The sequence below is a fragment of the Dreissena polymorpha genome, chromosome 5 (genome assembly GCF_020536995.1).
Source record: "Dreissena polymorpha isolate Duluth1 chromosome 5, UMN_Dpol_1.0, whole genome shotgun sequence".
NCBI lineage: Eukaryota > Metazoa > Mollusca > Bivalvia > Myida > Dreissenidae > Dreissena > Dreissena polymorpha.
The window spans coordinates 1,957,604-1,972,189 of NC_068359.1; the positions used below are offsets into that span (position 1 = coordinate 1,957,604).

Here is a 14,586-nt window from a genome sequence, read left to right on the forward strand (position 1 = left end):
TTTGCTAAAATTGCCATAACTTCTTTATTTATGATTAGATTTGATTGATACTTTGACGAAACTACTCTTACCTGACATACCACAATAGACTCCACCCAAACCGTCCCCCCCCCAAACCTTCCCCCCCCCCCCCCCCCCTATTTTTTTTTTTTTTTTTTTTTTTTAAGATCATCTCACAAATGACCACCACACCCTCACACTATACCCCCACCCCCCACCCCCCCCCACCCCCTCCCCCCCCCCCAATTTTTTTTTTTTTTTTTTTTTTTTAAGATCATCTCACAAATTACCACCACACCCTCACAATATACCCCACCCCCACCCCCAATTTTTTTTTTTTTTAACGGTTATGTTTGAAATACCGTCCAACCATCGCACCCAAAAAATCCCCCCCCCCCCATCGCCCTTCCCCCCCCCCCCCCCCCCCCCCCCATTGAAAATGGGAGTCCCTTCACCTTTAAAAAGAAAATAGATGAGCGGTCTGCACCCGCAAGGCGGTGCTCTTGTTTTTGATTGCCATAGCAACCAGAATTTTGAAGTAGGAACAAAATGAAATGACGTGCATAATGTCCATATTGCCATATATAGATAAATGTGGCCTCTAGAGTGTTAACACGATTTTACTATAGCCATATAAGGAAAAATGCCCCGTCCCTTGGCAGCCATGTTTTTCAAGCAAACGTAACCATTTTCAAACTCTTCCAAGATATGATCGAGACCAATCTTCTGACCAAATGTCATGAAGATTGGACAATAAATGTGGCATCTAGAGTGTTTACAAGGTAATGAAACTTGGTCAGAAGATTCATCCCAATAATATCTTGGACGAGTTTAAAAATGATGCCGGTTGGTTGAAAAACATGGCCGCCAGGGAGAGGGACATTTTTCCTTATATGGCTATAGTAAAACCTTGTTAACACTCTTGAGACCACATTTATTTTCCGATCTTCATCACACTTGGTCAGAAGATTTTTCCCAATGATATCTTGGATGAGTTTGAAAATGGTCTCGGTTACTTTAAAAACATGGCCACCAGGGGCAGGGGGCATTTTTCCTAATATGGATATATATTGCTTTAGTTAAACCTTATTAACACTCTATAGGCCACATTTATTTTCCGATCATGATGAAACTTAGCCAGTCAATTTTTCTCAATGATATCTTGGATGAGTTCGAAAATGGTTCCAGTTGGTGGAAAAACATGGTCGCCAAGGGGTCGTGGCATTTATCCTTATATAGCTATAGTAAAACCTTGTGAACACTCTAGAAGCCACATTTATTGTCTGATCACCATGAAACTTGGCAGAAGATTTGTCCCAATGATAACTTTGACAAGTTCGAAAATGGTTCCAGTTGCTTGAAAAACATGGCCACCAGGGGGTGGGGCTTTTGTACTTATATGGCTTCATGAATCTTCATGAAAATTTGTCAGATTATTTGTTTAAATGATATCTTGGATGTGTATGAAAATTGTTCTGGTCTGTTGAAAAACGTGGCTGCCAGTGTTTCACTAGTCATGAAAGTTGGTTAGAACATTTGTTCTAAGGACATCATGGGCTGCACAGAACAGATCAGTTCCTTTGAATCTCAGGTGAGCGACTTTGCGTTTTTCAGCACTCTTGTTTAAAATATATGACAACACCGTACTTTCTTGCTTTGCTTTCTTGTTACATTTTGGGGGGCTTGAAAAACAATTCAAATTATCAATATGAATGTTTGCTAAACTAGAATGCCAAGTTTCCTTGAGAATGAGAATGTCATATGTATGAATACATTTTAGAAAGTCACTGTCATATATTTTCCATATAAGACCCTGAACATTTCATGATCAAACACATACAGTGGAAACCCTCTAAACCGGACCCTCTCTATACCGGAATCCTCTCTAAACTGGACGAATTGTCTGGTCCCAGTTTTTCCCCTATAAAACCATGCGTAAAATATCTCCTCAAGACCGGAATCGCCTCAATTCCGGATACCGGTCATTCTTTGGATCAAAATTAGGTCATTCCATACGTAATTGAACCTCTCTTAACTGCTCAGGGCCGGTTTATTGCACCTCAGACCTAGTGCCAAAAAGTTGTGAATAGCGGATTCAAGACGCGTGAAATTAATAAAGGTGGTCGATAAATGTGTAAACTGTAAAAATAGCAAAACAATTTAAAGATACTTGTCCTGTGATGTACATATCGATCAATAGAGGTGTTAATACTGATAACAAACATAGAGTTCTTTAGTGTGTTTTGTTTTGATGTAGGTAGCCGTGCTAAATTTTAATAATCTTAATGCTTTTTAATTTTGTGTTGTTTATTACAATTGCTAATTTAGTGTCATATAAAATGGTGATTTGCAGAGTTCTTGAAGCAGTTGCATTTAGATATTTATTTAGATTGTCAAATTGGTAATTAAGATAACTAAGACTAAAATTGTCCGAACCTCCTTCTTAGCGAAGGCGCATGGAATTGTCTTAAGAAGACAAAATCACATTGATGGGTGGCTGTGTGGTTGGAAGACACGGTATGACATTAAAGCATGCAAAGTGTGCAGAGAGAGTTCCAGTGTGGACTTACTTGATGTGAACACTTTTAAGGACAGTATTAGTGACTATCGGAACGTATTCGTATGAAAACGTGTTCAATTGTGATGAGACTGGACTTAACTACCATGCGTTACCAGACAAGACACTATGCAAAGGGTTCCTCGACCAGTGGAAACAAGACATCTAAATCAACAGATTAAGTGACATCAATTGTTATAATGTGATGCAGTATGAACGAATATTATATGTAAATAAACTTTTAACATTTGCTGAAAGTGTTTTCCCATATTAGGCTATGTAATTGACCCTCTGAAAGTAAAATAGTCGATGTCCTCTCTAAACCGGAATTTCCTCTCGGTCCCGGGGATGTCCGGTTTAGAGGGGTTCCGCTGTAGCTGCTTCTGGTAGATTTCTTATTTGTACGCGTTTGGGTAGTGCCGTGACGTCCAGTATTGCGACGAAGGTTGCTTTGCGATCTGTGGTGCGGCATTTCCGGTATAGCTATTAATATCCCTGTTTATACCCTTCCCTGTACATGTACAGTGGTGATTGTTTTCCTTGTACATGTATTGGACATGTACAGTGACAATTGTTTCCCTTAACCACTGCACTCAGGGCAAGTGACCGGTGTGCCCAGGAGAAGAGGAAGACAATCAACGGAGAGGATATCCTGTATGCCATGTCCACTCTGGGTTTTGATACCTATGTGGAGCCTCTTAAACAATATCTTCAGAAGTACAGAGAGGTATGGGCATCTAAGTCCACACTTTCAGATGTTTATTATCATTGGTCTTTATAAGTGAAATGAGTGAAAGACGAAAGTGAGGACCAGGTTTCATAGAATTGATTGCGGGTTTTTCTCCAATGTCCAGTATTTCCACATGAAGTTAAAATTATGAAAGAAGCCCTAATCATATGCTTACATAGTAAGTGTCTTGTTGGTGGTGGGCTAGTGTTCAGTGGTAAGACAGAATCCATAGGGTTTATTCTGTATTTACCAGATAGTTATGTGAGGTATTATGTTGAACTTTTTAAAAGTGATGCTTAATGTTTCATAATTAGTGTGTATGTTTGAAACTTTGAACAGTTGGTTTGTTTGTTACACGTTTTGGTTAAGCAAGAACTTAATACGCAGATTGTAAAAGATTCTTAAATAACATAGTCTTACATATGGATGTTCATATGTTAAAGTCATGGTAAAATCCACTTTAGTCATATCAAGTACATTCTATTATTTGCTGTATGCTGACAGAAGTGTTAATTGGCTAATATATGTAATCATATAAACAAAGACTGGATTTTACCATTCTTTTGTAATATTTCAGCATTTAAAAAATTATGATAATCTCACAATTATCATAGTTATGAAAGTGAATGAACAAAGCCATTAAGGCCAATACCAATAATCAGATTATTCATATATGTTTCCTTAACAGTATGCGGGGCTTAGTCTATCATTTGCCAAATTACCCCATAGCTACAATGACTCTTCAGCAAAGGAAAATTCTGTTCAGCTATAAATTGTTCCTTTTGCACAAAATTAGCTAAAAATAGGCTAGCTATAGCAAGGCAAATTTTACTAAGGAAAATTTTGAGACAGGGATTCTTTGATTATGGATATACTAGCATTTTAACATCAGTATACTCATACAAAATAACGACAATAAATAGGAAAAAAAGAAAAAATGGCAAAGTGAGGCAAGTTTGGCTTAGAGACTAATTTGAGCCAAGGAAGGCCAAGCTTATGGATATAGAAGTGTTCAACTTAAGATGTTCATATCCTACATGATTTAATGCTGAAATATATCTCTTAACTTGCAGTCCATGAAGGGAGACAAACCTATGGGCGCAGCTGAGGGTGACATGTCAGAGTTGGATTATGAAATGCAGAGTGCGTCATGTTCACACATATAGTTCTGTATATTATATTAGCCTTGTTCTGAAGAAACTGGGCTTAAAGCAATTGCATAAAGGGTCATCCCATTTTAGCCTGTGCAGTCTGCACAGGCTAATAAGGGATGACCCGTTCAGCCTTAACTGGATTTTACTAAGAAGAGACTTTCTTTAAACAAAAAATACCAAAAAAGCGTTGAAGTTTGTGTCCGCACAGGCGAATCTGGGACGACACTTTACAAACATTCATTAAGCCCAGTTTTCCCAGAACATAGCACATATAATCACATTCTCTATAACCGACATAAAACAGTGCTTTCATTTAAGGAAGTTTAAGAATAAATTAATCCTTGCAAAATTTATGTCATAAAAGAATCGAAAGTTCAAATATCAAACACCTGAAAGTTGGATTTTCCAAAACATTCCCCTTTGTGTAAGCTTTGATTGTACAAAGCTCAAAATAGGGTGAACAAAAAAACTTACCGAAAAAAAGAGAAATTAAATGTAATATCTTTACTTATTTTAAGTTGTGATATTCTATGAAGATTGCACCATGTGTACTCTGTATTACTCTAAAAACTTACATATGAAAATTTATGCCAATGGAAAAGATGTAGAGAGCCAAAAAGCAGGTTTATTATCCCCTGCCATAGGCGGAGGGATATTGTTTTGGCGTTGTCCGTCTTTCCGTCCGTCTGGAGCCATATCTGGGAAGTGCTTTAGCAGATTTCATTGAAACTTGGTATGAGTATATATATGGATAAGAGGATGATGCACGTCAAATGGCATTGTACACCATCTGTTAATAACAGAGTTATGACCCTTTGTATCTTAAAAAAATGCTTTTTTGAGTGTCAAATATAACATTTTTGTGTCCAGAAGCATATTGGCGGGGGATATCAATTCAACAAATTTGCTTGTTTTCACTGCTTCTATGTTGCACTGACTTCCCATCTTCACTAGTCAGCAGAATAATATTAAATAACTTTATACCATTTGAGTTTTGCTGAAATAAAATGATTGATAAAAAGACGGTTTAATAGCATAAAAATGCTCTGGACTAAGAAAAAAATCCCATTTATACATTGATCAAAATAACTGTAATACAAGCATGCACTGGGACATTTTTACCTGACTTGGTCAAATTTTCAGTAGCATTTTCTTGTTTTTTAGGAATATGATTATATATCATGCTTGCTTGATGGAACTGCTATTTTCAAGTGCTATTGATATGCCAAATTTAATTGTGAGAACTTTCATTGCGTTTCAGACTCCCTGGGTGCTACTATTATTGACTCGAGTGGTCAGCAGAATAATCATGTCATCTATGCAACCACAGCATTTTCTGGAGCGCAAGGGGTAAGGCAAACACACCCATCGACCACTGTGATTTCTCAACACTGTTCATTTTTAATTGAATTTGTCTGTCAATACGTTTTGGGGCCTTTCTAATGATAAAACAATAAGATCTGCATACATTTTGCAAGAGCTGATTCCTTTCCATCATATGGACCGTTAACAGTAGCGACAAGTTGATCAAATAATTAAATATAATTTTATAATGAACAGTTCACAATAACCTGGGCATAAGTGGAACTGGCTAAACCTTTGTTATTGACCACTTTTTTCAAATATTGAAAAAAAGAAGTAATAATTCTGCTTCATTTTTATATCGACTGTAAATGTGTTATATTTATGGGAATGAAAAAAAAAGAAGAAAACCAGGAGTCAAATCACCCGTGAAATACGTTTAAATTGCCAAATGAAATTATCAGAGTTAAAAATACTCGAGTCAAGAAATATTTTGTTTCTGCATATTTGTTTAAAACTGTTTTTTTTGCATTAGTACAATAATTGCAAAGAACAAACTGTGTGATTATTAAAAATATATTTTTGAGTTAGCTTGTTGGTAACATTTAAAATGATATAAGGCAGACTATTTGCAGGAGTCAACAGTGAGAAAACGTGAAAATGCTTGGATCAGAAAGCAGTATTCTGCTTCTAATGAAATCCTTTTACTAAACATTTGTCAGAAACCTGTTATTCTCTACTCTTTGATATCCAAGTTTGAATTGTACATTTCAGATAAATTTCGGTTAAAAAGGCATGTGATTGGATGGGTTAAACAGGCATGTGATTGGATGGGCTCCCATGGGACTGAGACCAACTCAAGTTTGGAAGGAACATTCTGCAGAAGAGCAGTTAATAAGTGTGACGGCACTAACATATTGTGATTATTGGAAACATTGACAAACCCCTGTGTGGATGACAAGCAATGAACACTGGTTGAAAGATTAAGTGAGAATGTTTTCATTTTGAGAGCTATTGGCTGCTACAATTTATGGATTGCTATTTGATTAATAATCACTTGTGAATGCTGTTTTAACCCTTTCAGTGCGGGAACCGAATTTTGAAGGCCTTTGCAAACAGTTTGGATCCAGATGAGACGCCACAGAACGTGGCGTCTCATCAGGATCCAAACTGTTTGCTATTCTGATATTATTTGGAAAAAAATCGAAGAAAATGCTAATTTTAGAAATTCAGCAGACGACATTTTAGCAGACGACAAATTTCCCAGCATGAAAAGGGTTAAGTAAACAAATGATAACATGCTAACAATGCTTACATACCATGCTTCAGATTATTTCCTTTACTCCATACTTTCTGGATTGGAAGAGGCAATGTCAATGAAAGCCTTTCAAACATTCAGTTGTGTTATGAAGTAGTGGGAAAAGTCCTAGAGATATTCAATGAATGTTACATAAACATGAACTAGTGCATAGAACTTTGTTTGCTTATTATCTGAAAGTTTTTTATTTTAATTAAACAAATTTCATAGTCTTTGATGTCTTAAAAGTGAAAAAAATATTTACATGATTTATTTGAGCTTAAACATGAGGAATTCATAGAAGTGAAGAAAGAAGAATATACTAAAATTATATTTTGTTTACACTTGTTTGGTTAAAGGTTTAACAATGAACGGTAAACACTGGTTATAAAAAATAAGATGTGGTTGAATTGTTGTCGAACTATGCTAAAATCATTAGGCTTATACTGAAGAAACTGGTTTTCTATAAAGTCAGCAATATTACATTAATTTTGTTTATTATAATTTGATGTTTCGTTCTTAAAACTCAAGTTTTGGGGGGTCTGTACATTTATAAGTTGCACATGCAATTTGGTCCAAATAACTTTATACATAACAAAGTTTAGTCAATATATAATATTGCATGTTTTCACCTTTTCTTTCTTTTATTATGTTATATAAACTATATTTGCTAATTCTATACACAAATTGTGAAAATGTGCATTTGAAATAAACCAAACAAAATGGAAAAATAAATGAAATGACTTGTTTTGGCAGCTAACCATAGATATACACCAGTAACATGCATGCAGTCGTCGAGTTCATCAGTGGATAATTTCATGTAATACCAGTAATTACTTTGTTTCAGTACAAATCGATACATTTATGGTATAGGTATTTTATCTATTATTATGCTCCCCCAATTTTTATACGCCCGTATAAAATACGGGACGTATTATGTGAAACCCCTTGGCGGGCGGGCGGGCGGGCGGCGGGCGGAAGGCATCACTTTGTCCGGACTCTAATTCAAATTGTATTCATCCGATCTTCACCAAACTTGGTCAGCAGTTGCATCTAGTTGATATCTAGGCCAAGTTCGAATATGGGTCATGCCGGGTCAAAAACTAGGTCATAGGGTCAATAAGTGCATTTTCAAAGGGGCCACTTTGTCCGGACTCTATTTCAAATTGTATTCATCCGATCTTCACCAAACTTGGTCAGCAGTTGCATCTAGTTGATATATAGGCCAAGTTCGAATATGGGTCATGCCGGGTCAAAAACTAGGTCATAGGGTCAATTAGTGCATTTTCAACGGCGCCACTTTGTCCGGACTCTAATTCAAATTGTATTCATCCGATCTTCACCAAACTTGGTCAGTAGTTGCATCTAGTTGATATCTAGGTCAAGTTCGAATATGGGTCATGTCGGGTCAAGAACTAGGTCATAGGGTCAATTAGTGCATTTTCAACGGCGCCACTTTGTCCGGACTCTAATTCAAATTGTATTCATCCGAAACTTTTAAACAACTTTTTATCCTGCGTCAAAGTGGTATGGGGGTATAAGTCACATTCAGTGACAAAGCTCTAGTTCAAGTTGAATTCACCAATGGCACACGAATCGGGCGTATATTGCTCCGTCATGCGGCGCTCTTGTTTTTTTTTTGGGGGGGGGGAGCATATAGTCGCGGCTTCGTCTGTCCGTGCGTGTGTGTCCGTCCATCCGTGCATAATTCTTGTCCTGGCTATTTCTCAGCAATTAATGACCGGAATTCAATTAAACTTTATGGGAAGTTCACTACCAAGAGGAGATGTGCATATTATCAGCCGGTTCTGGTCGGATGATTTTACACAGAGTTATGGCCTTTTGAAATTTTCCATTAACTGTACATATAGTGCAATTCTTGTCCCCCCAACTACTGACTGGAATTCAATGAAGCTTTATGGGAAGCTTAACTACCTTGAGATGCGCAGTTTATTTGTGGGTTCTGGTAAGATGATTTGTTTAGAGAGTTATGGCACTTTGAAATTTTAAATTGCTAAACCATCCATTGTATTATGTTGTCCAAAGTTATGCCCCTCTAGACGTTTCCTTTTATCTGAATATATAGTGCAATATTGTGACAAAAACACTTTGGGGAGCATCAACCGTCTCCGACGGTTTCTTGTTTATATCATACGAGTATTCAATTGAGAGGTTTGACAGAAGTTACTGTGTTAAATCATTATACCTCAATGCATATGATGACAGATGTATGATTTGACCTATGTTTTTGTTTTTCTATTTGGTACTTTATTGTATGGTTTGGTATGGCAAGATTTGCAAATAAATTTCTCATGATATTTTAACTTTGTGAATTTATTCTTGGAAATCTTGCACATTCAATTGTTTGTTTATGTTTATTTTGTCAATCAAAATCGGCAAATTTGTTAGAGCAACTTAGATCCCTTTTGGAACTTGTATCAATCGAGTCTGTCTGTTTACCGGAACCGGTGCAAGACCTTATGTTTAAGATCTTTTCCAACAAATACGTAAAGTTTGGGTCGTTAAAAACGGTCTGCACAACACATTTTCAATTGACTCAACAACAATGTACCATTATTTGCCTTAACAACGGTAATAAAATATTTATGTTAACTTATTGTTTCCGCGAAAGTTGAAAAGACTTGTGTATGACTTGAATGATGCAATATATAAGCTTGTCGCTTTAATCGTGCCATAAACTTGTGTTAACATATGAGTACGCATTGTAGTTTTATTCTGTAGATTTTACATCGTTTATTCACAATGGTGTTTAAGTCAAGGTCTATTGATATCCATTTGACTATGAATTTTTATGCACTGGGCGCTCAATCGACGAATCGTTTAACTGATACACAAATTATATGATAAACAATAAAATTCCAAGTCCGCGTCATAAAACGTGCAATATTGGTTAAATGATGATCCGTAAATTAAAATAGCTTGAAAAGTCGAAAGCGATGCATAAGTATAACTTAGTTGGTCTTGAATTGATAACGCCGCCTTAAATCTGATAAAAGCTATCGATTTGGGGGATTGGGTTATTAACAAATAGCGAATCGTTCGTCGTAGCTCAATACTTAAACATAAACGTTTGTGCGATATTATCGATCCGCGAGTAGGTTACTAGATCGACCATGTATTTATGCAGTTTTATTTGGAGGTATTAGCGTTCGCGAGTGTTTCACCAGTTATGTTTGTTTTAAGGAGATAATCAATTTACCTGAAAAATGTTGAGAAGAGGTCTGAAGTGGCAAAATGCATGTTAACACTGGGTATTAAGCAAATAGTGTTCTGAGACGCTGTGTTAGGATATGTTCAGAAAGGTAATGCAATAGTGCGCCTTAGTTACAGTGGTATACACAAGGCCAGAATTATGAACCTGCATGGAAATAACAAGCTTGATTGCGGTTTCTGTTTGCTATTCTCCATAAAAATGTATGGGTTTTATCGGAAGTATTAATACTGGCGAGTCACCCCAGGTGCTGACGCAGGCGCACCATGGAAACACGGGTAATTTAAGAAAGTTGTCCGGAATAGGGTTGACTTACATTTTCCGGAATTGAGAGGCTACATGCTGGAAACTTTCTGTGTTGCCTGGCCGCCGCCGCGAAAGCCGATGATGCTAGTCATTTATTTGTATAACGGCTTATGACGTTAGTCCTGTTGTAAACAAACTGTTCTTGTGACTGACTCAGTTTACTCAAGATATTCTAGTACATGTAAACATTTCTACTTCCGTAATTATCATATGTGCAATTACCGTAACACAGTGGAATTTAAAATGTCAAGGAAATAAACATGTATACATTTTGTGTGTGAAAATGATTTGGTATAAACATACATAAGTCATATATTGGCTATCGCTAGAGATTGCATTTCTGATAATCGCTAGCTGTAAACCGCTTTTTATTACGTAGAAAAGAACTATGGCGGAATTCAGTTTTTCTCACCAACAGACAAAGAAATTCAGTCCGCCTTCAAAAGACTGGCAACGGAACACCGCTTCCTTTCTGAAGCTACGACTGGAGACCTACATGCGGTACGGGTCGGAGAAATACTATACTGGAAATACGGCGCCCAAACTGACGTCAGAAATCCGGGCGGACGGGAACTGCTTCTTTCGCGCGCTGAGCGTGATTATCACGGGTGTGGAGACCAACCATCTGACGATACGAGAGGAGATAACTCGTCACGTGGAGCAGCATTCGGACATTTACCGAACTTTTCTTCAAAGTCGAGGCGGAATGGACACTTACGTACGGAGCATGCGCAAACCACGCGAGTGGGCCACGGACACTGAGATATTCGCAGCGGCGACGTTTCTAAAGACTATCATCGAAGTGTGTAGCATACTTAGAAACAAGAGCGGCATCGAGTATCAGTGGCAAACTTTCGCACCGCTAAACGACGACAACCCGTCTCTACCAAAAATCTACATCTGCCACAAGGATGAACATTTTGAGCCTATCTTAGATATTGAGGACAACGGAATTTCGAGGACCTCGGGCGCCGGTTCATCCGCCGGACGTGTGATCAAGAGACAACAAAACCCGGCTAGTGACTTTGATGGTTCCGAACGGGACCACCCGCCACCCAACCCGATACAACGCACGGCATCGACCACGATGAGTCAAAGTTCGTACCGCAGAGACTTTCGGGACCCGCGCCAGATAAATGCGTCCCAGCGAAACGCAAACCACATATCGTTCTAAAAACCGAAGGGTTCTGTTGTGCCGGTGTGCAAGTTTTCTCTTGTAGAGAACTCTAGAGTATCAAAAATGGCCCTGAGGGTTGCTCGGTGGATGATTGGAGACCTATCTGTTTAACTTGATAAAAGTACGACTGTGATATTCAATGCATGTCCAAATGGATAACATTACCTAACGATAGTTACTTGAGTACACGAAATACTTTTCTAATGAAACGAGAAGATGTTTGGTTTGTCCAGATCAGGTCGAAGAAGAAATTAAGTCAAAAGTGGACCAACAGCAAGCACTGTGCTGAGTTGTATTTATATTGCTGCATAGTTAAAAAGTTCTGTGTTCAAAAAGTATAACATTTATTAAAAAAGTAAATCCGTTACAATTAAAATAATAGCTTTTGATTTATTAGATACAGGTACGCTATGAATGAGAAAAATAAACACGATTACACATTTATATGCAATGTATATTTCGCCAATTTAATATGCATGTACTTGAGCATGTCATGGCAGAAGTCATTGTTAAAATGTTAATACTATTAAGGTGATTCACTTTACAAAATGCTAAAAATTTACTGTGATATATCGAATTTCAACTACCGGTAACAATGTTCTGTATTACAAGCATTCTGTATTTTTTGTTGAAAGCATTACTGGTATACCAACAAATCTAGTAATACGTTTATATGTATACGCATTTCATGTTCTATTATGCACGGATTGTATTTTTTATGTTCTTGATTGTGCTGTTCATCCAAATAAAATAATTCAAATATTGCTTAAACGAAAATATACTTAAAACATAACTGGAAAAAGTTGACATATTTTAAAACATTTACTTGATTGAGGTCTTTGTGTAAATGCATATTCAAAACTTTAAAATACCATTGTCTACTAGTATTTCGCTCGTCCAGTAAATACCCCTTTAAGATTTTTTTGAACTTCTATACTAAGCCTTACTTAGTTGCTATAAACAGAATTATAGTTTTTTATCACAGAAAATAAATAAGCTAGTGTTTCATTTACGGAAGACATACATTAAAAAATAACTAACGCTGGAGTTTCAAATAAATATCATTATTATGCGTTTCATCAACTTACCAGTACATGGTCCAATAAACATTTCCTTATCATGTTCCAAAACTCCAGAACAAAAAGTTTCAATTTGCTGGTTATAGTAATGTATGGAAAACTTCGTATCATTATTATTGCACGGACTGAATGGATTAAAAAGATCAAATAATACAACACAATGCACATGAGATTGTTAAGATCAGAACAAACAACATATTTCATGGAATACATTTTTGTACGCGTGCAATAAGCAGCACACGCTCACGCCTCTTCATAAGCCTAAACAGAGCGATCGTCTTCTTCTTCATTATTTTTTTTATCGAGTGCACCGGGATTGTCTCCCATATGGCCATCGCCCCCAGAAAGACGTGTTAGTTGGTTACGGGGGATAGTGCAAGATACAGGAGACACCCCGTTCCAGAGGTGACCCTGGGTCTTTTAGTGCCCGGTGTATAGCACCTAGTACACTGCGCCTCGGTTTAACGTCTCATGCGAAAGACGAGTTAGTAGGTTAGGTGCAGCGGGGGATCGAACCAGCGATCTCTGGATTGTGAAGCCAGCGTGTTACCACTAGTCAGAGCGATTGTTTCCACTAACAGCCTTATACATAGGGCGGGTGGGTCGGCCAATTTTTTTAAAAGTTAATCGTGTTTTGAAATTACAAGAGTTAGTTCAAACTTTAATATAATGGAATAATGAATCTTAGGAAACACTATCTCTGGAAAATTATAGTCGAGTTACCTTTTATTTAAGGAAAATAAAATTTACCCTGGCCAATACAAGAAGATTCATACAAATACGACTTTCAACATACAAGAATGATTGCAGCTAGGTTCATCCAGTAGTGATGTAAAATCACAAACAACTACCAATCTATATGCTCCATTCTTTACATGTACAATTCATTTAGCACTAATCCTCGAGTGTAGCCTAAATGATAAAAATGTTAAGGAATTGCAACAAAACTAGGGTCGGTCGGCTAAATTAAAACATAAAAACCTGTTTATGCCTCACTCACGCAGGATGTATATTGGAACGGTGTTGCTTTGTGAATTTGAAACCTATATGCGATTCATTACCGCACGCAATATGAAGTGTACCATTAATCTGTCAGCGATCCAAATCAATTATGAGCTACTTTATTTATTGTTAATATGAAATACTAACCACACATGCAAGTTGGGCAACTAAAATTAAGACTTTGTGTAAGGTAACACCATTTAAAAGACTGGTAACCGCACTTGTACATGTAATAGTCTTATACTGTTAGTGTATTTTGAAGTTTATGAGGTCTTTTTACACCTGAGGCTGCATTATGTGTGGACCCTTATTTGCACCAGCACTCCTGCCTAATAAACTTACTAGACTCATATAAGTTGGGACGAACTTTGAATTATAGCTTCAATTTCCAACTATCAAGTTGTTAGTCAAAGAATTTTAAATTTGGCGTGGCTTGTGTTATGTTGGTAAGCCCGAGTACTCACCTGTCGGGTACGGTGAACAGCAACCAAACTCACATGCGCCGGGACATGCGGAGATTGAATCGATTGTTAACTGACGCCTGTTGATTGTGACGACTGACGTGTTCACAGAATCATGGGTGCTTAATGTTAGGCCATAACAACTAATTCAATGCACATTATTTGGTGACAAAGTATACGGGTGTTGCTTATGTTAAGTATTGAAAATAATGACGCAATAATGTAATATAACATTCCAATAACATATTTGCATGCACAATGTACATAGAGGACGGTAAATCAAACATTG

At 37.2% G+C, this 14,586-nt stretch overlaps 2 protein-coding genes across 5 annotated transcripts in view; both read left to right on the plus strand.

Moving 5' to 3' along the window:
• LOC127881815 (nuclear transcription factor Y subunit beta-like) overlaps positions 1-9,358 on the plus strand; it is a 28,895-nt gene extending 19,537 nt beyond the window's left edge. Inside the window, exons 6-10 of one of the 4 annotated variants that reach the window (XR_008050291.1) lie at positions 3,155-3,284; positions 4,361-4,430; positions 5,703-5,791; positions 6,518-8,303; positions 8,460-9,358. Coding sequence is in view for 1 of the 4 variants with exons in the window: in XM_052429948.1 (XP_052285908.1) it covers positions 3,155-3,284; positions 4,361-4,430; positions 5,703-5,791; positions 6,518-6,532 (304 nt within the window). In the remaining 3 variants the exon portion in view is untranslated. Of the gene's footprint in view, positions 1-3,154; positions 3,285-4,360; positions 4,431-5,702; positions 5,792-6,517 lie in introns of all 4 variants that reach the window. The other 3 variants (XR_008050289.1, XR_008050292.1, XM_052429948.1) reach the window with 3 other exon arrangements.
• A 709-nt stretch (positions 9,359-10,067) lies between these two features.
• On the plus strand, positions 10,068-12,520 carry LOC127831738 (uncharacterized). Its single transcript, XM_052356775.1, has one exon. The coding sequence runs from the start codon at positions 10,967-10,969 to the stop codon at positions 11,750-11,752; it is 786 nt and encodes a 261-aa protein (XP_052212735.1). The 5' UTR covers positions 10,068-10,966; the 3' UTR covers positions 11,753-12,520.
• Positions 12,521-14,586: the final 2,066 nt, after the last annotated feature.